Genomic DNA, 23,333 nt, shown 5'->3' with positions numbered 1-23,333 from the left:
GTTCGTTTGGGTTGACCGTGTTTAGCTTTCGGTCATATGCTATTGTTTTGATAGGGTAGCTCATGTGGATGCATACGCAAATGCTTGTCTTTTAAGCTTTGTGTTCTTTGTTTGCAGTGGTTATACTATCACTCATTGTTTAACAAGTCAGCTGACGCTATTGTTTTCTTAGAGAAAACAAGATCATGTTGCCAGATCCTGAAGCTACTGCTGAGGAGCATCGCGTCGTCACTTCCAATCCAATTCAAAGTGAGTAGCAGCCAAAAGATTACGGTGTGGATAGACATGAAGAGGGTTCAGTTCCACTCAGCAAGCAATGCAAAAGACCAACACAAGTCAGTCATGAAGATATATATTAGATTAGATTACACATAAACAACTACTAGCACTTTTTTTACAACCTCTTCAACAATCTCTATTAGACTGAAGCAGACCAAACCCCAGACGCAAGAGCTGTGTACACATCAATTCTAAAGCATGGCGCATGTACAAAGGAAGGAAAATTTTCGACAGCAGCAGTTAAATCAGGACAGGGCAGATACCACACGACGGCGGTCTTGTGGATCTCCCCGAGCGAATTGTTCGGTTCTGGATTCGAGTTTTGCTACAAATGAAGAGCCACATGAATGAGAGTTTCTCTCTCCCCGACTCGGAGTCCTTGTTTCATCGTATATGTCGTCTGGAGAAGAAATAAACGATAGGTTTTCTTCAACAAAGAGAGCATCCCAGACTACCGGGTTGTTTGTTCGGACAGGAGGTGAGCCGCAGAAGAAACCTGGTTGCTTGCTTGAATCCAAGCCCTCCTCGGATTCATCCTGATGAAAGTTAATTTCCCGATCACAAATATTACTCAGTATCATAGACAATAATAAGATTAAAAGAAGGAATAAAAATCATGTGTGCTCTCTGTCCCCAACTCTTACCTTGCCAAGTAGAGTATCCAAAATATTGAGCATGTGATCCCCTTGAAGTGCAGGCAAAATGCTGTATGTAGAAATAACGAAACGCAATTGTAAGTAAGTCAATTCTCTTCACTGCTGTGACTAGTGAAAGATAAATTCCTGACATAAGATTGGCAGTAAAAAGTAATCTCTTTTGTAGTGTTTGTTGCAAGCATCTCAGTTTACTGTATCCCCTTCGCTAAAGGACACTCATTAACTATGGGTCATGAGATAAATTGATGCTTCAGCCAACAAGCTGTTGTCGAAGCAGGTGTACAATTAATGTGGAATCAAGTCTCGGAATCTATGTATCCTATTCTGGATCTGAGCAAGCACAACAATGAACACAATTGTATCGATTACTAAAAGCAAGCAAGCATGTCGAATCTTATGTCATGTTAACCGCAAGAAAAAGATCATAAATGCTTGATTCAGATATCTACGTCTTCAACACAAATAGGGAACTCAGAGAGCAGCAATCTTTTTCTTAGAAAGGGTGGGTAAACTCACCCCTTCGCCTTGGAACCAAAATCCCCAACCCAGTCTAACACAGAGGAGGTTGCTTTCGGGGCGCGACGAGGCTGAGGACAGATAACTTCGACTCTTGGAACTCTTGCATCAGGCAAGAACTCCGGGAACAGCTGCCCGATACCACCCAGTCTTAGAGTGCGACTCTCCATCTCCGATCTTCCCTGCGGCACAGTAACAGTACATTAATGCTTTACGAGTCCAAAATACAAAACAAAGAATTACATACATAGTGATGGAATATTAAGCAAGGCGGAAGAAGAAGCTAATCATTCGGCAACAAACAAATCATGTATGCAATTTCAGGAAGAAAACAGCGTGCTATCAAAGAAACTGGGATTCACCTCCGGGCCGTGCTGGGAGTAATAAGAACCAAAAAAAGATTGCAGTGAATTAACTATGAACGAGGTCACGACTGAACTTACAAGGGAAAGGGTAGACGGATGAGTCTGATACTAAACCCCGGATTCGATGATTCTTATGACAATCGACAAAGTCGGGTGGAATACTTTAAATAGGGTTTGATGATGGCGGCAGTAAGGAACACGAGGGAGATGAATACGAAGTGTCTCTTCGATGAATCCGTAACAACAAGATGATAACAGGAAGAAAAGGGAAGCGGAGACGAAGGCGGTGGTGCTCTCACCAAATCTCGAGACGACGGCCCCGATTTCCCAGGACTCGGATCGGGGATCGACTTCCAAGAACTGGATCAAGCGACGGCGTGCAAGGACGAGGGAGAAAGAGGAGGGAAGAGGCGGTGCGGCTCCCCCGACCGCTTCTTCTCTCCTCCGAAGGCGGCGCCTCCCACCGCCTTCGACTTTTATTCACTGACTTGAGGTTAAAGAAACAGACAACATGGTCGGCGCCAATTACTTTTCTGTTACTTTAGTGCCGGTCGGCCCAAAAATGCCATGACGAAACCAGAAATTGGACCACCACATGGGCCGGTCCGAGTCGGTTCACTGCACTCGCACTGATTCCCACGGAGAGGTAGTGAAATTACTTTTTTTATTCGAGAATTTATGTTTCGATTAATCCACGATATTTTTACCCACGCAAGTAATAAGATTTACCATTCGATGGTTTTGAAAACGATTAATTATAAAATAACCCATATAATTAGTATATCTCGATCTTTATATTTTTAAACATTACATTAAAATTTTTATACTTACAAAAATATAAAATAATTAATTTCATAACTCCAACAAAATCTATATCTCTTTTAATTTTTAACCTTACAAAATTATCTTTTAAATCCAATCCCAATATAATTTTTTGAGAATATAAAAATCAAAATAATAATGACAATTAATTAAAAATTAATATATAATTAACTTATTTGACAAAGGATCGACAGCACACCACTTCAAACTTAAGGACACCACTCGCAGCAATTACATACACATAAACACATGAAAGCTCAGCAGTATCAAATGCCAAGCGAAGCAAGTTCCCAAGTTCAAAATGCACTGTGCCATCACACTGTTATTGACCCAAATGTTCAAACTCTAACTTGACCAAAGGTTGTGAGCAGAAGAATGACATTTGGTGATGCAATAATAAGAAGTATTTGGACAAAGTGTGCCATCAAAGAGAACAGTTGTCTTCAATATTGCCCACACTACAGCAAAGTTCAACAAGAAATACAATAAGACATCATTCAACACCCTAACTTGATCTTAAGATCTCCACCACCTTCACCATAGCATTACCGAGAAGATGCCGTGTAAGAGTTGGACCGACGCAGAGTAAGCAAGCATACAACAAGAACATATCATCGCTCGCTCACCGTACACCGGCTCTAAATGTTTAGTTGAGATATGCAACCAAATGCAACTCTAAATTGACCAAAAGAGTAGTGTGAGCAGAAGAATAACAACTAATGACGCAATAATAAGAAGCAACTAAGCGTAGTGTGAGCAGAAGAATAACAACTAATGACACAATAATAAGAAGCAACTAAGTGTAGAGTGCCAATCAAGAGAACGGTCGTATTCAATTACTCACACTAAACCAAAGTTCAACCAGAAAAGTGACAAGACACCACTAAAATACCCAAGATTGATCTTAAGATCACAACCTTCACTAAATCACCCTTAAGCATTACTGAGCCGACGATGCTTTTTATTCCATACCAAGAACGTAACATCACTCGCCAACTCTAAAGGAAAGTGTAGGCTAACCTGAATGGCTCAAACTCAAACCAAAAATTGTGAGCAGACAAATCTCATTTGGTGATGCAATAACAAGAAGCAGCAACCGGACATCGAGTGCCAATCAAGAGTACAGCTATATTGAAGTAATCACATTAAAGCAAAGTTCAACATGAAATGCAATAAGATGACATTCAAAACCCTAGCTTGATCTTAAGATCGCATCCTTCACCATATCAACCTTAAGCATTAGTAAGAAAAAGATGCAGAGTAAACCGGATTGATGCAAAGCAAGCATTACTTATATTGCATAGCACGAACATATCATCACTCACCATACACCAAATCTAAATGTCGTGTGAAGATGCGAACCTACTATGATGGTGTAGGCAACATGAACGACTCAAACTTGACCGGAAGTTGTGAGCAGAAGAATCACACTTTGTAATGCAATCGTATGAAGCAATTGGACACAGAGTGCCAATCAAGAGGACAGTTCTATTCAAATACCCACGCTAAAATAAACTTCAACAAGAAATGCAATAAGACGCCATTCAAAACCCTAACTTCATGTTAAGATCTCAACCTTCACCAAATCATCCTTAAGCGTTGCCGAGAAAAAGGTGCAGAGCAAGAGTCAATCTCCCTTCCGCCGGAAGGAGCAGCCCTCGGTGAGCCTGGCGCGCCCCCCGGTCGGCTGGCAGAGGACGGTCTGGCAGTTGCCGCATACAACCACGGTCTGCGAGTGGCTGAACACAGTAGTTCTGCAAATTCGGACATCAAAAGCATGAATCATACCAGATCGTTAGACATATGACTATCGGTTGAAGAAACAGGGTCTTACATGTTGAAGCAGCCTTGGCACTTCACATCCTAGGGTTTCAAAGACACAACAGATGTTTAGCAAGAAAGAAAGAAGGAAAGGAAAACAACAGCCGAAAACTGTCACGACGACGAGGGTAGATCGATTACCATGAAGAAGGAGTTGGGGGACTGCACGAGGCGCTTGAGCTTGTGCCTCCTCTTCTCGAGCTCGGCCGGAGGGTTCAGCAGATCGACATCGTTCGGTAGCACCTGATCGCCCGAGGCAACAAAATCAGCGAACGATCGAAAGTGGAAAACGAGTAAACAATCGGATCCATGAAGGGAAACAAAATCGACGGGTAGAATATTTTACCATCTTGGTGGAAACCTTAGGAGCTCTTCGAAAGCGAGGAAGTCCAGTAAGCGGCAGCTAGAGAAGCCCGTAAACCCTAATCGTGGCGACGATGCATATATATATATATATATATATATATATATTGCAGTCTCCCTCCATTAATTATCACATTGGTAGTAAAAATAATTAATGAATTAAATATATAATAAAATATAAAATTACATTCGATTATAATTATCAAAAAATAATTTTGGGATGAAAAACTCTGAACTTTTTTGGATAATGCACTGAAAAATAATAAGTGTTATGAAATACCCAAAATGTTAGTCTTTTTTAGGGAAATAATTATATATATTATATTAACATTTTAATTGTATAATTTATTGAATAAAATATTTAAAGTGATATCCTAAAATTAGCCAAATATACCATGTAATTAATTAGGTTTCAAATCATCTCAAGAAGTATAAATGACAATAGACAATTGGTGGACTAATTCATGTGTGGGCTGAAGATAGTTGACTCTGTTGTATGCTTCAATTCCTCAAACGAGTAATTAATTGTTTTTGCTTCCACAAAACAACTACATAATTTTCTTTAAACGTCCAGTGGCATATGATATATATTTTTTCCTTTCCTCTGTTATGTGTAAATATCTTTTCATAAAACTGAAATATTGTTGAATAGAAATAAATAAGTCAAAAATATAAGACGAGTTATTTATTCTATGGGCATGATGATAGACATAAAAGATGAATTTATTATATCCTTTCGTGAAGAAGGGACGGAGGCGTAGGCAGTCTGCTTCATTGCTATTAGCAACAGAGGTTCGAGGAAAATGATAGTAAGCCTCCTTGAGGATGAGAGGTTGGCAATGGTTTGGATGCATTCGGAGGTTATGTCTTATCATTTGATATCTGAGTGGGTCACTTATTATTTCGTTATCTCTTTATTCACAAGCAAAGGCAAGGGGCGATGGAAAAGGGTAGACCTCGCGAGCAATGGATGGGGGGAGTAAGGCAAAGGTGACGGGTACTGTCGACGGGTGGAGATGTTCATCGAGAAGGGAAAGGAATGATATTTTCAAATTACAAAAAAAAAAATAAGAGCATTATTTAGAAAAAAAAATTATATAAAAAACAATAGCACTATTTGAAAAAAAATGAAAAAAAAGAAGTTTCTTTTTAAAATATCATTTTAAAAATAATACGATAAAATAATTATAAAAAAATAAATTCAGAGAACAACTTATTCTCTTAAAAATTTATCACATACCACTAATACTTTAAAAAATTCTCATAAAACATATTTTTTAAAGAACTTTCGTTGAATATATTGTCGTCTTCACCTTGCATTGTCTTGACATCACCTCGCATTATCCTTGCACGAGGAATCAAGGGTGTGAGTGTCATCGCCATATTTACGAATCTCGTTAGCTCTCATTGGAACTTATCACTCATAGCCCTCGCACAAGAAAAAAGGGAGCACGAGGGTTATCGTTGCCTCCGTATATCTCATTGGCTCTTATAGGACTTATTGTCTGTAGCTCTCGTACCAGAAAGAAGAGAGGAGTGAGGACCATTATTACCTCTACGGATCTTACTAGTTCCCATCAACCTTCATGTAAGAAAGGAGGTGGCACGAGGGCTATCATTACCTCAATAGGCCCTGCTCACCCTCATTAAACTCATCATTCCCTTTGTGCCTCCTCTCTTATTCAAGGGCTACGAATGATAGATTTGAGAAGAGGAGACGACTAAACAGGATAAAGTCGATAGTAGATTTAATAAATATAGAAATAAAATAATCTTGTTACGGAAGAAGGGATGGATGATTCGTAAAAATTTTTCGAGTAGGAATCACTTTCTGTATAATTTTTTTTTAAAATAGGAGTTTTTCCATAAATTTGCTCAATATAAAAACGAAAGTGTTGATAGTCAGTGACGTCATAATTAATTTTATAGCAGATTCGAAGAACTTTACACGTCTAAACCCTCGCGCAAGCGTCTAACTATGCGACCACGTAATCCACCGTTCTTTTATTTTCCTGAAACGCATCAGGACCTCTCGTTTGATGCGCTGCGTTAAACGAACGGTCGATGTGGCATTGCCGCTGCAGTGTCGGTTACAAGCGATTTGTTCGCATAAGTCATATCTATGCAACCGCACGTACGATAATGGAATCGCGGCGTCAACCGACAGCCCACCAAGCGCCTCTGCCGTCTCTTCTTCTCGCCCAAATTCCAAGGGTAATTAGTGCTAGCTCGATCCGATCGCTCCTATCCAGGTACGAATCTTCGCCCCGACTCCCCGGGACGTCCTGCTCCGTTTCTAGCTCGCTCGATCTGTCGCCGTCTGCTTGAAGGTATTAGATACTCTTGCCGCTTGCTCACGCTCGCTCTAAATCTTGAACGGTTATTGCTAATTTTTGGAACCGATGATGTCATTGTTGGTGCGGTTCTAAACCCTTTCTGCTTTATGGTTGTATGATGTATTATGGCAAAAGAATAACTTTCTGTGTTTTGTATGCTTAGCTTTCTGATTAGAGTCATAGTTCTCCAGTGTGGATTCAGAATAGACAACCCCAATTGTCGTAAATAGTAATAGTCATGTTCTTTTATTTGTCGGTGATGTAGCGCTTAGTTCGGAAATGGAGCAAAAGGTGTGATTTCTGTAGATCATGAATAGAGAGTAAATGAAATGTTCTGAGACTAGCTGGGGAATTTATGATTTGACACTATAATTTTTTTGTACATGCTTCTGGAAGCTTTTTGTTTGTCTTAGATGCAAGTAAAGGAGATGGTGACGGGGGAAGCATGCTGAGCCTTATCTTTTACTGAATTTGTCTGTCAGCTGAAACATGGATTGAAGAGATAGCCGGTCAATAATACTTGGCAAAAGCTTCTGGTCGATATTGTAGAAGTGATAAGATGGAAAGAGAGTTATTGCAGTTTATCTAATGCCCAATGTTCGCACAATTGCCACAAAGAAGGGCATGCTTGGCATGGATGAAAGCTAGATATAGAAACCTTGGCTTGCAGCTTGACTTGACTACGAAGGGTAGACAATAATTATAGGAAGATGAAAGAAATTGAGGATCTATACTTGAAGACCAGGGTAACTACTTGTGCTTAGCCTGGTGGTGGTTCCTTAGTATCGTGTTGTGTTCAGCCTACTGGTTAGTAATGTTGAATTTTGCAGAATTTCAGTGAGTTATAGCCATACCATAATGTTGGTACCAAGACAGTCATTTCATGTGTTAGTATTGTGTTGTGTTCAACATACCGGTTGGTAATGTTAAATTTTGCAGAATTTCAGTGAGTTAAAGCCATGCCATAATGTTGGTACCAAGACAGTCATTTCATGCCAATGGTTTTTGGACCCCACACTATCAAGTTTCTGGATATATAAAATGTTACCGTGACAAAAATTTTCCAGCATGGAGTTTGCCAGCGAAATCCAGACATTTCTATATACATTTGATTTGCGGTTGAATGTTCAAACTTATAGAGGTGTCTTCCGAAATATTTGGGACCCTAGAACTTTATCAAGAACCATCAATTCTCATGGATTCATCTTTTCCCAGCACCCGTTATATATGTTGTTGGTTCTTGTGAATCTTGGCCATGAGTGTAGATGCCAAAAAAATAAAAGATTTTTTGTTCTTCCTTGTTACAATCTATCTGCAAGTTTATTGAAGTATTGGAAGGTTGCTCCTAAGTAGCATGAGCTCAAATGGTAGTAATATTGGTTTTCTATACTCATGTAAGTAGAAACATATTGATGTTGTTCTACTTTGCCCATGATAAAAATGTACACCAGTTTCATACATCTACTTTAGAATCATATCTGGTTGTGAAAGTCTTCTGAACTTCTGTTCAAGTGTTTCAGTCTTAACAGTTTTCTTTAGAGCTGATTTTGTACCAGTGGATTAGATATGATGAAAATGTTTATGATGACTTTGATAAGCTTTTGTCATAGATTAACAACTCGAGGTTCATGTATTTCATAACTGGAAAGCATGCAGGTATGGTGCTTGGTTTGAAGTTGAACATTGTTTTCGTGGTGATTTGATAAATTTAGACCAGATATGAATATATAATTTAACTTGCTCATAGGGTTAGCATGGTTCCTGAACATGTGGTCAAAACTTTCTGTTCCATGCTTATGAAAAATGGATGTCCAATTAAAAAAGTGGCTCAAGGTGATGAACCCTGAAAAGATGTCTATTTTTAGTGCAATTTTATTTGATTTTTCACTATTATCTTTCTTTGTTTCGTAGTGAAGCTTTTTTTTTTCTCGGTTTATGGGCTCACATCCTGTTGGCATGTTGCTTGATTACTGTCGTTTAGCTGTTTTTCCTGTTTATAATCTATCTTCATATGTCCACTGAATTTTGCATATTGTTTTGACAACTAGGAGGTGCAAATACCGGGTCAATGTTATCTCTGAAAACAGAGCTCTCAGAGTCTTGTCAATAACCTGACAGATATGAAGTACTCATCTTATGGAGCTATTGAAGCATCTTTTGTTTCAGGCACTGTTTCAGAAGATATTGGAGGACGCAGACAGGCAATTGTCCTCTTAAAATCTTTTTAAGGCTTGATCAGGAGTAAGATATTTTTGCAGGTTTGACATCCTGCTCAGTGGTAACTTCACGACCTTGAGTATATTGCTGCAGCAATGACCTCAGACCCTCAACTATTTTCCCTTTGCCTGAATTTGCCAGAAACTGCATTATGGGTGCATTCTGTTGCTGTCTGTGTCCGGAGGACTTTGAAGAACATGCCCACACAAGCAATCCCATATATCGACAATGCATATGCTTAAGATATTTCTTTCATCAGCTCTTGAATGGGGTAATGTCATACTCTTCAGTTTATCATAGTTCTTTAAAGAACATACCAAGATAAATCTCTCAACGCGACAGAATTAAAAAAAAAAGACTGAATCAGTGAGTGGGCTTGTTGGCCTCTCGTTTCCGAACTCAACTAGAAATGCGACAGGAAGGCCCTTTCCCACACCTCTTTCAACTACAAATACATCAATAGTTCCCTTACTGAGCTGGCTTCTTTTTTCTGCCATCTTTTACACTTAATAAGACTCTTTCTTGAATAAGGGAAAGAAAAAAAAAAAACCTTTCCGAGCTGGACAGGACCTATTAAGGCCCATATGAGCTGGATCAAAGCTGAGTAATGCTGAATTGGCTGCCATAATCCGTGCAGGTTCAGATATGCTCCCACAAGCTAATATGAGCCATCCCAGGGCATATGGGTTTGGCACTGATGTCATCTGGGCCTCCATAAGTTGCCAGCCAAGATTATTTTGGCCAGCATTGGCCGAACAAGGTCCATGATCAACCATATATAAGTTAGGCTGTGTTTGCATCGAACTAGCTTGTTTTATGAGAGCTAGTTGCAGAGCAGGAACATAGGATAATAGTTGGGAGGCCATTATCTTTGTGTTTCTCCAGTAAGATGCATTCAAAAATTAGATTGGGGCATTGCACCAGGCTTAACCACCTTTTTTAGGATAGCTGATCTGGCACATTTTCTCTTCACCCTAGTCACTAGGATGATTAAATGCTAATAGTTCCTATAGCTTTTGCAAAGAACTCCTAGCTGATTTCTTATTAGTTATACTTGGATCCGTACTTAAGCTAAACTCTGAAGCATCCACGAAAAGATTATTGTAGTATGATGAGGATCACCATGAGAGTATAAAAACAGAGAAAAAAGTTCCAAGTAATGTTTCATATGTTGGTCAGATAGAAACAAAGTCAATTCAACTAGGACTCAACTTAGTGTCTTACTGTTATCATTGGATTTACTTCTAATAACTCCAATCTGAATGTCTGAGATTTGAGGATCGTTTTGTAGCCTCCTATTGTGTCTATATTCTTATTGTTGACATTAATTCGTAGTATTAATTGAACTGCAGTACTGTATAGACAAACCTGAACAAGTTAAGCTGGTTATATACTTTTCCATCGTATCTGTTTCATTGTCAACCTCATTGCAATCTTCAATAGATGTTCCAGTTTTAATAATTTTGGTAGTTCTACTGCTCATCTGATGGTGAGTTTATAATCAAGTTCCTTTCATCTTTTTACAGTATGGTGCAATGTTTCAAAGACTTGATGGGCGCTCAGTACCTTCCCAGATTCAGACAGCAACTTCGTCTACATCAACAACAGCTGGAAATACTTATGATAATTCATTGTGTGAGAGTCACCATCTTGTGCCTAGACCACCACCTTATGAAGCAGACCCTAGATACGCACGTGAGGGATTGATCTCAAGGCGTGAGAAGTCTATGAGCCACATACAAGAAGATTTACAGACTCTTAGAAGAAATGGTAGCAGTTCTGCTGTTGAAACCTTGGCTGCTGTTAGAAAGCGAATTGCAGAAACTGAAGCAGGACAAAAACTTACCCATGCTGAATCAGAGAAAAATCTAGCTGCAAAAACACGTGATACAGGTTTTGTTTTTACAACTTCAGAAGATGAAGATGTATGCCCTACATGTCTGGAAGGTAAATTTTATAGAAAGAAAAGCTGTGTTGTATTTAATCACTTCAAAGTCCAAACCACATTCAAATGTTTCATCATAACATATCAACAAAACCATTATTTTGTTTGAATTCCAAAGGTTCAATACACTTGGAATCTTTTGGTTGATTGACACTTGGAAACTAAAAGTCAGTTCTTGAATCTTTTGTTTTTCAACTATGAAATAATCTCTTAACTTTAATGAGGCTAGTAGCTAATCACAAGGAAAAAGAAAACAAAGAATGGAAAAACAACTGCACCTTCCGGTGATATATATAGCAGTCATGATCTTCAAATTCATGTCAACCGTAGACAAACTAAAGTCAACTCTTTTTCTATTCTTTTTATATCTTTTGCTGCACGTTATTATGGCGTGAACTAATTAATATTGACATTATTATTCCAATAAAAGGAAACCTAAACTAATGCTCTAATTAAGGCTATAAAGTTTAGTCCGAGGACCAAACCTTGTTAATGTTAGGAGAACCTTAATTACCATGCATGTGTAACCATAACAGTTATTGTTATTACTTCGACACTGCTTTGTTATTGATGATTCTGATTTTTGTATGTGATAATCTGTTTTGAACATTTCCAATTCTGGTAATTACTTCCATGTGTTAAATTATCTTCTGTACCCGAGAGTCCAAAATTTATACTGGCAGCTCATGGTCATTTGAAGGACTCTAAACATAATGGCTGCTCTTTGCAGAATATTCTTCAGAAAATCCAAAAATTGTAGCAAAATGCTCTCATCATTTTCATTTGAGCTGTATATATGAATGGATGGAAAGAAGTGACAGTTGTCCAGTCTGTGGCAAGGTATCAAATGATTTCATCTTCTGTATGTTATGCTACCTTTTTGTTGGATATAGAAATTTGCTTGTTAGATTGGAGGAACAATTTAACTCAGAGTTTAAGAACTCCATATATTTCTTTTGAAGCTTCCAATATCATATATATTCCAGTGATTCATGATACCTTCAAATGTGCTCATTCCTGTGTACTTGAACTTATTTATTTATAATTAAATTATGGATTAATGTAGCTATCTTTCTGAAGACATGAGAATGCACTAAAACACTCATCTTTATCCTCTTGATTATTGTTCCTCTGAACTACTTTTTTTCCTCTCTACTGTTTCACCACCAAAGAGAACAGAAGAGAAGTAGGAAGTCAAAATGAAGGTTGTGGTAATGGACAAAGAAGATAATCTTGTTAATAAATGACTGTATTGGAACTGCTGACTACACTGAGTGTCTGAGCGTACTTTCATAACGTTATTGAGGTTGTAGATGTATGACATTTGCTACTATGGAGATGAATGAGTAAAACTGGGATTAGTGCTGCGTGGACATATGCAATTTTTCCAGCCTAGATTTAAGTCTGCTGCTTCTTTTTCTTGGCCGGTTTTAGATTGTTCTCGTCATGCAAATAGTTCCGGTGCTTAGTTCTTTTTAACTCCTGTTCCTTCTCTGAGCTGCTTTTACAAGAGTAATTTCAATAGCCAAATATCATATGGCTAAGTACAACACTGTCATAACGTAGATTATCATGCAATTTGTTCTTTGTTAATTTTGTGGGGGCATTGGTTATAAATCTCAGGAGATGGAATTTTGTGAGAGCCCGTGATAAAGACTTATTTGCGGCACAACAATTGCGGAGCAAGCCATACTTGATGAATGCTTTTAAATAGATTTCTGTCACCGGCGTCATAAGAACTATCAACAAAATGGAAGTTTGTATCTTTCATCAAGTTGTTCACAGGAAAAATATTTATGTATCATATAAATAACGTGTGTTATGAGTTTTTTTTTTCTCTCTGTTCTACTGTGTTGCATCATCTGCAATATGTCCCACAAGTCTAGTCTGTTGCATTACCTATGCATTGATGTATGTTCTTTCTAAGAAGTATGAAGTATACCGAAAGAAATACAATTACTAAATAACCTTTAACTTGTGTTCAGATGTCTTGTTTGCAGGTCTTTCTGGATTATCCTTTCACTAGTTTAATTTTGTGCTTAAATAGTTGCTTTTTTATCAAAGCATATTCTGTTGGTCATTGATAGATATAATAATCCTTAAAAGAATGTTGAAGTCAAGCATGAACCAGTCAGGCCACAGATCCTGCTTATCCTTTTTGCTGCTTTAATTTCTCTTGCTGTGTTTAATCAACTTGATTCTTTAGTTTTATCTGGGAATGATCAATTGATATGCAATGTTGAACTGTCATCCCATTGTTCAGTTTACATATGGCTTCTTTCCCATACAGATGACTGGCTTCTCTTCTTCAGTGACTTTGGCTTCTGTGTTATTCACCTACAGTGCAAATTATAGTGTAAAAGACTTTATGCCTTGGCATGATCTTACCATCATTAAATTATCATTACATATTTAATTTTAATTTAGTTATAATTTTGATTTATATGATTATTTAATTTTAATTTGACGAAGCTGATTGGTCGATTATGAATTGTTGATGAGCTGTAATTACATGAAATTTCTTAGATTTTCGCACATGATTTGGCTTTGTGTGTTGAGTTCTTCAACCAAGGTATAAGCCAATGGCAATGTCACTTGACCTTTCTGCTGACGTGACGTGGTGCACTTAAATTGGAATTAGCTCAGTGGTGGGCGGCGGCGCTCGTAATTTTCTACAATGTGTCGTCAAATCATGACGTGGGGCACTTTTAACTGAGCATTCGCTGTTTGATCTGATGGATTTGACGGGTCAAGCCGACTTCCACCACGCTTTCCCTTTCTGAGGGGCGAATTCAAAACCCATTCCGCTCTCCTTCTCCGTCTCGCCGCGCCACCTACCCGTTGGCCAACCGCCGGCAAACGAGCCCGTACGCGGCTCCGTGATGGCCTCCCCCGTCGATCTCCCATGCGACGCCGACGGGCGTTGCATGGTCTGCGAGGCGGTGCCGCCTTCGCCGGCGGAGGTGGTGCTATGCCGCACCTGCGCCACCCCCTGGCACGCGCCTTGCCTCTCCCTGCCGCCGGCGACCCTCGCCACCGCGGTCGACTGGGAGTGCCCGGATTGCTCCTCCCCGGACGGCTCCGGCGTCGTAGCCGCCGTCCCCGACGCCTCCAGTGCCTTGATCGCGTCCATCCGGGCAATCGAGGCCGATCGATCGCTGACGGAGAAGGAGAAGGCCTGGCGGAGGCAGGAACTGGTGGGCGGCAGAGGAAGGGTTCTGGTGGAGAGAGATAAGGAGGAGGAGAAGAAAGGGAAGAAGATGAGAAATGATGATGTTCTTGGTTTCTTGGATGCGAAATTCATCTGTTCCTTTTGCATGCAGTTGCCGGATCGCCCTGTGACTGTGAGTAGCAATTTTTCTTTTCATTACTCTTTTTCCTATTCAAATTATCAGTCGATCTAGATAAAAGAGGCCTTAAATGGAGATTGATAGGCGTTCCTACTAATATCATCAAGAGGAATGCATGATAGTTGTTGTTTATGGTTTCTTACCAGTGATACGATGCTTCGCTTTCCTTCCGTCACTTGTTGTTGCTGAAGTATATTAGTAGCAGGGTAATCCTTCGGGGTAGTTTATGATATGTTACGATTACGAGGGTAATTCCTTTTGTTATTTTATGATATGATTCAGTGATTAGGTTAGATATAGTGATGTAGTCTTTTATCCAATATATTTTCGGTGATTAGTCTAGCAATTTGTTTATTATTATTTTTTTTGTAGAATTACAAGGGGATTTTGTTGTTTCCGAGTTGATTCTGCTTATGGCAAATGTTATTCAAGACATGCTTGCATCTTTTGTTATTTATAATGTGAAAGTCGTTCTTAGATATGTAATAAACTATGCAAAGTTATACGCCGATGGAGGTTCGACTTGTCGTTGGAGTTTAGGGTTGTTTGGCAAATGAAGACCGATTCATGTCTTTGATTGAATTGGTCATTTTAATGCTTCTGTTGTGATAGATCTAGTTATCATTTCCCAAATGAGATGCCTTTACCTCTGGGGTTTAGCATATCCATATATTTATTCATTTTCTGCTATCATTAACTTTGCAACATAACGATGCTCTCAAACCCCTTTTACTGTCCCTCAGTTGTATGCATCCACACACATGACTGCAGTCATTGAGTGGTTTTGCTTGTGAAAATCAATACAAATGGGAACATCTAAAGTTGCATGCGTGGCCATTTAAATGTTCAGACACTTCACTGGAAAAAAACCCACCAAATTTTGCATGGCTGCCTATAATTTAAAGGCTATGTAGTATGTACAATCATTTACGATGGCCTATTGTTTGAAAGTTCTACTTGAGCTTGCATTGGATTGATAAGCATCTTAACAGATAAGCATACATCTGTTGCTGTATGTTCTTGTGACAGGTTATTGACTCCAACTGTTGTCATAACAAGGCCCCCACAAGCTCATAGAATGTTGTTTTTTGCTAGTGCAACTGCAGTGAGCTGACTTCCAGTCCACCCTACCTGCACTGTGGCTCTCCTTTAAATACAAAGAGGAGTGCCTTCTGGCCGTTCAAGCCATGTGATTTTCCTGACCTAAGTTTTCTAGTCAGTACTTTCTCTTATGTTCTTAGCTTACTTCCTTTCCTTCTCATGCTATTCAATTTAAGTTAGGCTGTTGGGCATCAGAGGGTCCTAGCTAGATGCCTCTTTGTTGACCTCCTAAGTGTATTCCTTTTTCTTGCAAGGGCTAACCTACCACTTCAACATCTCAATCGGTTATCTCGACAGAAAAGAAAGAAAACTAATTGTCATCCTAAGTTTGGAAGGCTCCATGAAATGGTTAACCAATTTTATATGAGGATTAATCCAAGTTTATAACATTTTTTTTTATTAAATTTGTATGTTGAAAGTGGAAGAGGAAGGTTCTTTTTGGTCTCAATAATTGCTTTTGTAGAATGAGGCTAAAATCTATATGATCATCGATCATTTGTTTTTCAGAAGAGTTGATGAGCAGGATAAGTCTAGGTCGGAGCATCCATCTTCCTTGTATGGATCAAAAAAATATAACAGAAGGATGACCCCTACATCTGTAGCATGCTGCAGCAGTGAAACTTGTCGCATGCTATTGAACATTATAATCCTCAGGATGGTGTTATGCTCTTTTCTTGTGATTTGAAGTACTACCATTCACGTATGATACTGTATCTCATCATGATTATTTCCATTAGTATATAAAATGTCACCTTTTCCATTGAGAGATTTTATTAGTACTTTTTACAATTCGACTCCATTTTTTGTATCTTCTCTCAAGTGTTTTAGATTCTAACAATGCTTATCTTGTGGTCCTGAAGTTAATTTTTTTTTCCCCTTCCTTTCCCGGTTTCTGTAGACACCCTGTGGTCACAACTTCTGCTTGAAATGCTTCCAGAAGTGGGTTGGGCAGGGTAAACATAGCTGTGCAAAATGTCGAGCCCCTATCCCATCTAAAATGGCATGCGAGCCGAGAATCAATTCTGCGATTGTTGTGGCTATTCGCATGGCAAAAACAGCACAGTCAACCATCTCAAGTGATAAAAAACGAGAATATCATTCCATGTGCAATGAAAACAGGCCTGACAAAGCATTTACTACTGAACGAGCCAAAAAGGCTGGAAAAGCTAATGCTTGTAGTGGTCAAATTTTTGTTGCAGTACCTCCTGATCATTTTGGGCCAATCCTTGCAGTGCATGATCCTAAAAGGAAAAAGGGTGTTTTGGTTGGCGAAATATGGGAGGACCGACTGGAATGCAGGCAATGGGGTGCCCACTTACCCCATGTTGCAGGGATTGCAGGGCAATCGAATCAGGGTGCTCAATCCGTTGCATTATCTGGAGGCTACAAGGATGATGAAGATCATGGTGATTGGTTCCTCTACACTGGAAGGTATGAGAGAACAGTTGTCTCAATCTTGTGATTGTTCTCCTATGTTTGATTATTTAACAGTATTACCAACAAATTCTCTGTCTAGGTTATTCTATTGGCATTATTTCTTTAGGAGTAATTTTTTTTAAATTTATTTTTGACTGAATCATTTCCAAGTTATGGTTCATTCTGGCAGTGGAGGAAGGGATTTGAGTGGCAACAAGCGAACTAACAAACACCAGTCATTTGACCAGACATTTGAGAAGCTTAACAAAGCACTACAAGTTAGTTGCATAAAGGGATACCCTGTTCGAGTAGTTAGGTGAGTGGCTGCACTCTTTTGATTATAATAATTTAGGCTGCAAATTTCATTCTTGCTCATAGTGGTGTCAATTACAACTAGGTAACTTAACTTCATTATGCATGTGTTATTTGACTTTCAATTTATATTACTTCAAAAATATTAGTAAAAATCCTATAAACAAATTGATTTCTTTTACCGTAGTAACACCAAGCACTGGATATGCATTACATCACGTATATTTCATTTATTTAGCTGAAGGTTTTGTCATATACAGTTGAGGGAATCTACTTCTAGAATCACTAAATAGTTGGCTTATTGTATCAGTCGCTTCTGAAATAAGCACATAAGCTTGATGCTATATCAACTGAATTTGGAGCATTTGTCATTGATTGTATGAGTTCAAAAGGTACTTGTTTCTGCAGATCCCAGAAAGAAAAGAGATCCTCATATGCTCCAGAAACTGGGGTTCGCTATGATGGGATTTACAGGATCGAAAAATGTTGGCGCAAACTTGGGATTCAAGTACACTAACCTTGTAGCTGCTTCCCATTTTCATAGTTTTCTGTGCTCACCATGTTTCTACATTTGAGAAAGAGATTCTGTATTGGCAATAATGGTTGGAAATTTTCAGGGTTTTAAAGTTTGTAGATATCTTTTTGTCCGGTGTGACAATGAACCAGCCCCATGGACAAGGTTTACTTTTTTTTTTTTTCTTTATGGTGGTTTACTCTTCTTTTTCCCTGTTCTATACTTGTTTGTGCATGTGTATACTGTCACGGATAGTGTAAGTGCCAAATACGTGTTCTTAAAATCTTTGATTAGACTAGAAAAGGGATGATCATGCTAGAATTTCTGGGGAGTAGAAAAGTTTCAAAGGAATATATTGTACTAGGAATGCCACACATGGGTTGTCATACCAACTAGGCTGACCTTTTGATGGGTGTTGCCAAATGGCTATGTCAATGGTGGAAGCTTCAATTGAAGATAGGGAACGTTTTGACGTAGCTCTTCTTCTGAATATCTTTTGAGATCTGGATTTTCATGAAGTTACTTTATTAAGATTTATCAAGTAATGATGCAGGCATTTTGCCTTTTTTTCTTGAAATAAATTCTTGAAACACCTCACCCTTTTGTTGTTAAATTGGATAAATATCAATGTTCTGAAAAGAAGTACAGCCGGTTGCAAATAGAGACCAAGTTGAGAATCACCGAACATGTTTTATGGCAATTATGTCTATTAGTTGTGATGTTGAAATAGATATGAACTAATAACTAGAATCAGTAGACAAAAGATAACTAATTTACTGCAAGAAGAACTTAGAATTAAATAAACTATGGTAAGCTTAATTTGCTAATTGAGATCTGGTTGGGGGCTATCTTCAAGACACTATGAGGATGTCTTAAATACATGTTGTAAAAAGTATGGGGAAAGAAGGTATCCTAAAGTTTTATATGTTATGTTTCTTCAGATTAACATATGCTGGCTCTAGAACTAGGCATGCACTTTTTTCAAATGTTCTATTTGCTGCTTCAATTGTTAATAATTTTTTTTTGATTTACATTGCAGTGATGAACAAGGGGACCATCCTAGACCTTTGCCTGTCATTAAGGAACTAAAGCATGCCACCGATATCACAATAAGAAAGCAAAGCCCGTCTTGGGATTATGATGTACGTATAGTCTCTCTTTCTCTCTCTATATATATGTTTCTTCCCCCTTCCTCTTCTCACTGCTTTTGCATCAAGTTTAACTAGCCTCAGATACTATGTTTGGACAAAACTAATTATCTAGTTATAGTAATCCATTCTGTAAGTTTATTTAATAGAAAGCACCATCCTGTGTATCTCTATAGGGGATGTCATGCGCAATTTTAAGGATTCACATTGTTTTCAGCTATATCACTTTTAACAGTCTTCCTGGACTAACCACATATTAGTATGAAAAGATCTACTTATTGCATCATTGGTATGTCAGGCACATGTAGACATATGAGGAAACAGTTACTCGAATCTTGGGTTCGTAAATGAATGTTTAGATGGAGTGCCATTTTTGCATTTATGATTACTATTATGTGGTAGTTAAAATGTTAAAATATGAAACACCTGGTCTTATTTATCTTAAGATCGGATTAAGGCCTTCTTAAAGTCACCATCGTGCTTCTATGCATGCTTTTGTGTTTTCCATAGGAAAAACATGGTTGGAAATGGATCAAGTCTCCACCAAAGAGTCGAAAGCATGGGCCCGGTGGAAGTCCATATGAAAGGGGACGAAGGAAATCAAGCAGGACTCCTCAAAGCACATCTGTGAGGGAGAAACTCTTGAAAGGTCGATCTTCATAATTGATATATTTCCTAAGTTCAGCACGGAGTTCTATGAATTGGAAATTTTCTATTCATTTTATAGTTTGGATTTTTAATAATCCCCTCAAATATTTCTAATTCTGCAGAATTGAGCTGCCTAATTTGTTGGAAGGTGATGTCATTTCCACTCACAACCCCATGCGCCCACAACTTTTGCAAGTCATGCTTGCTTGGGTCATTCGCTGACAAGTCATTTGTGCGGGTGAGAACATGGGAAGGGGGTTGGAGCCTTCGAGCTCAAAAAATTATCAAGAAATGCCCTTCTTGTCCTAATGACATCTCTGATTTCTTACAGAATCCCCAGGTACAAGTACTCCTAGGCTTTCTAGAAGAACACTTTAAATCTGAAAGATGACAAAATATAATGTTTCACTGAATCTATTTTTTGCTCCAGGTCAACAGAGAGCTTATGGATCTAATAGAATTACTCCAAAAGAGGAAACACGAAATGAATGGTGAGGAATCAAGCAATTTAGTTGACTTGTCATCTGAAGAGGAAAATAATGACCAAGAGAAGAGGTTGAGGAATTATGGAAGTGATCTAGGGAAAAACATGGTTGAAAATGAAAGTGATGTTTTAAAAGGCAAGAAGCTTAAAGGGAAAGCTTTTGATATATGTGAGCAGCAGTATAAATCAGTAGATGGAGAGTCTGAAACTTATGCTGTCAATTGTGAGATGGATGAAATAGGTAAGACTTACTGCCTGGGTCTTAAAAACAAGATTGTTCACTGTGTCACCTACAAGCGGAGAAAAACTAGTTGTACGTTGAATGGAATACGTAAGACACAAAGCCTGGGTCTCACAAACAAGGTTGTTCACTATGTCACCTACAAGCGGAGAAAGCTTAATTGTGAGATGGATGAAATAGGTAAGACAAGCTGCCTGGGTCTGACAAACAAGGTTGTTCACTATGTCACCTACAAGCGGAGAAAGCTTCACTGTGAGATGGTTGAAATAGGTAAGACAAGCTGCCTGGGTCTGACAAACAAGGTTGTTCACCATGTCACCTACAAGCGGAGAAAAACCAATTGTGAGATGGATAAAATAGATAAGACAAGCTGCGTGGGTCTGACAAACAAGGTTGTTCACTATGTCACCTACAAGCGGAGAAATACTAATTATCAGATGGATAAAATAGATAAGACAAGCTGCTTGGGTCTGACAAACAAGGTTGTTCACTATGTCACCTACAAGCGGAGAAATACTAATTATCAGATGGATAAAATAGATAAGATAAACTGCCTGGGTCTCACAAGCAAGGTTGTCCGCTACGTCACCTACAAGCGGAGAAAAACTAATCCGGACAGCTGGAAAAAATAGCTTAAAGAAGCCCAGTAGTGATGGAAGAAAATCTTGAATAAAGAATGTCAAGAATCTGATATGGATTATTTCTGATATTCAGATTTTGGAGGGAAGGATACCAAGAGGATCGGCTTCAAGTAGATGGGAAAGATACTTAGACGGTGGAGTAATGCATAATATCTGTTGGAAACTGATTTAGAGCAAGCTATTTTGAAGAGGAAGCAAAAAGGTATGCAGTGAACTTTTTTCATCCGATGAGCAACTTGTAACTTTTTTCCAAGTAGACTAGAACAGACATCCGATAGGAATACATGAGCTTAATTTATGTTGCCTTGGCCAATTTTGGTTAACTATCCAACTTAATCAATCACATATTTTGTCATATATTACCTTGCTAGAATCTAGTAGATTAGAACCGATTGATACCTAGAATCTAGTAGATTAGAACCGATTGAGACATTTGATATATTCTTGTTTACCATGCAAACGTTATGGCGTGATGGAAGACAAGCTTTTTCTTTTTGCAAGATTTATCGAGTTGCTTTCGTCCCATGCTTCTTTTTTGCTGTGCATTAAACAACTTACGTAGCATCATTCGAGCAGGAGAAACAGATCAATTTAAATATCTTCCTATAACGTGTCATCCATTTCTCAACATTGATCATCCTAGTATCATACGATACCAGCTATGGCTGTGGCCAATAATTGTTTCCTGTGGTAAGCTAGTGGACTTGGGGTGTTCAAGAATCTCTACCCTCTCTTTATGCCCAATAATTTCACTGCCTTTATTATTACAAAGCATGTCATCCATTTTCAAGTTCTTTTTCCTGCTTTTGTTCCCGTTCTCAAACTTTTGTTCGTTCCACTGGTGCTAATCTCCAGGAAAACAAGCTTTTGTACGAGAGCCCTTTTTACATACGCACGCCAAATAGTTCATCTAGCGACTAAACGGTGCGTCCCGCACTGGCCTGAGGTCCATTTCGATCGGGGCCGACAGGCGGCCACGATTCGCTCTTCGGTGCAATTACTGGCGACGCCAATGATTCCCTCTCGCCGGGATAAGGGATCGTACGCCCACCATCCTCGAGATTCGGGCTGTCGCCGAGATGTGCGATGGTGGGTGACGATGGAGTCGCGGCGCTATTAGTCGGAGCAAGGGAAGGAGCCCGAGGACTTTAAAGTAAAAAGAAAACGAGGAACGGCCCCTGAAACTGCCTCCGAGGTGCGGACGACAGACAGTCGTGAAGGAGATACGGGCTTTGGGGCCCGAGGGCTGTTGCTGAGATGCGCGTCGGTGGGTCCCGATGGAGTCGCGTCGCAGTAAAAGACGAGAGTAGGGCATACGGGAACTGCGCCCGGCCGGGCGTCCAGCGCGGTGACGTGTAGTATTATGGAGATACGTGGTGTGGGACCCGGGCTGTCGCTGAGACGTTGGATGGAGGGTAACGATTGGGGTCGCCACGTTCGAGCAAGAGAGAGGCACGATGCGGCCGTACGCATTCATGGAGATACGTGCCGTGGGCCCCGCGCACCGTCGCCAGACCTTGTCGCGGCGTGGGAGCCACGAGAACGGCATCTCTCCTTTTCTTGCTGCCGCCGCTGCTGCGTGCATGACCGCCGTGCAAACTGTCGGGTCCAGTTTTCCTGGGTGCGTCTTTTCTACCGCAACAGATAGCAACCTCGGGGATACGCTCACCGCCTCCGGTCGTTGACCCATCTCTCTCCCCCTTCTTTGGAGTAGTATCTAATATATAATGTATCTACGATATCTTATTTATTGATACATTCAAATCGATCACCCATTATTACAGTACTGATAGATCTTATGATACCTCTGATTTATTAGGAAAATTTTTGATGAATAATTGATATTATTTACCATAAGTTATTACTATTTTGAATTATTGGTAGCCATCCACATGAACGTAAACCAAAGAATATGTGGTCTAATGTATAACGTGTTGTAGCATTCATGACATGTTGGGCCATATAAAAGAATTAAGATTTATGGGAATAATATCCAACAGTTTTAATATTCAATAAGGAATATGGGAATATATAATTTTATGGAAATAAATATGTAATTCTCAAACTGACAAACGGATATGTATTTAGGTGTCCCACCGAATCGAACCATTCGTTAGTCTCACCGGCGGGTGACCCACCTCGATATCTAATTCCGTAA

General features: G+C 39.2%; 4 protein-coding genes across 9 annotated transcripts; 2 read left to right on the top strand and 2 right to left on the bottom strand.

Annotated features, from left to right (window-relative positions):
- Positions 1–339: 339 nt before the first annotated feature.
- Positions 340–2,311, bottom strand: LOC103992558 (uncharacterized). Of its 2 annotated transcripts, none has more exons than XM_009412309.3 (4): positions 1,895–2,311; positions 1,452–1,633; positions 924–984; positions 340–815 (listed from the first exon to the last, which is right to left on the bottom strand). In XM_009412309.3, the coding sequence occupies exons 2-4, from the start codon at positions 1,619–1,621 to the stop codon at positions 525–527; spliced, it is 522 nt and encodes a 173-aa protein (XP_009410584.2). In that variant the 5' UTR covers positions 1,622–1,633; positions 1,895–2,311; the 3' UTR covers positions 340–524. The 2 variants fall into 2 exon arrangements, with proteins under 2 accessions (XP_009410584.2, XP_009410583.2); XM_009412308.3 differs by having other exon boundaries at positions 2,116–2,309.
- Positions 2,312–3,908: 1,597 nt separating this feature from the next.
- Positions 3,909–4,899, bottom strand: LOC103992557 (small ribosomal subunit protein eS27y). The gene is made up of 4 exons (XM_009412307.3): positions 4,806–4,899; positions 4,601–4,702; positions 4,473–4,501; positions 3,909–4,392 (listed from the first exon to the last, which is right to left on the bottom strand). Exons 1-4 carry the CDS (start codon positions 4,806–4,808, stop codon positions 4,266–4,268), a joined length of 261 nt encoding a protein of 86 aa, XP_009410582.1. The 5' UTR covers positions 4,809–4,899; the 3' UTR covers positions 3,909–4,265.
- A 2,080-nt stretch (positions 4,900–6,979) lies between these two features.
- LOC135643543 (E3 ubiquitin-protein ligase At3g02290-like) lies at positions 6,980–13,304 on the top strand. Of its 5 annotated transcripts, none has more exons than XM_065160624.1 (6): positions 6,980–7,152; positions 9,207–9,416; positions 9,517–9,646; positions 10,902–11,322; positions 12,051–12,160; positions 12,944–13,304. In XM_065160624.1, the coding sequence occupies exons 3-6, from the start codon at positions 9,527–9,529 to the stop codon at positions 12,968–12,970; spliced, it is 678 nt and encodes a 225-aa protein (XP_065016696.1). In that variant the 5' UTR covers positions 6,980–7,152; positions 9,207–9,416; positions 9,517–9,526; the 3' UTR covers positions 12,971–13,304. The 5 variants fall into 5 exon arrangements, with proteins under 5 accessions (XP_065016696.1, XP_065016695.1, XP_065016693.1 ...); XM_065160623.1 differs by having other exon boundaries at positions 9,207–9,436; XM_065160621.1 differs by having other exon boundaries at positions 7,013–7,152; positions 9,207–9,359; positions 12,944–13,145.
- A 676-nt stretch (positions 13,305–13,980) lies between these two features.
- LOC103992555 (E3 ubiquitin-protein ligase ORTHRUS 2-like) lies at positions 13,981–21,473 on the top strand. The gene is made up of 9 exons (XM_009412303.3): positions 13,981–14,664; positions 16,670–17,202; positions 17,378–17,503; positions 17,908–18,007; positions 18,117–18,178; positions 19,053–19,155; positions 19,672–19,810; positions 19,932–20,149; positions 20,240–21,473. The coding sequence occupies exons 1-9, from the start codon at positions 14,203–14,205 to the stop codon at positions 21,164–21,166; spliced, it is 2,670 nt and encodes an 889-aa protein (XP_009410578.2). The 5' UTR covers positions 13,981–14,202; the 3' UTR covers positions 21,167–21,473.
- The last annotated feature ends 1,860 nt before the right edge of the window (positions 21,474–23,333 follow it).

The sequence above is a fragment of the Musa acuminata genome, chromosome BXJ3-7, assembly GCF_036884655.1.
Source record: "Musa acuminata AAA Group cultivar baxijiao chromosome BXJ3-7, Cavendish_Baxijiao_AAA, whole genome shotgun sequence".
NCBI lineage: Eukaryota > Viridiplantae > Streptophyta > Magnoliopsida > Zingiberales > Musaceae > Musa > Musa acuminata.
This window is presented reverse-complemented; position numbering and strand designations above follow the sequence as displayed.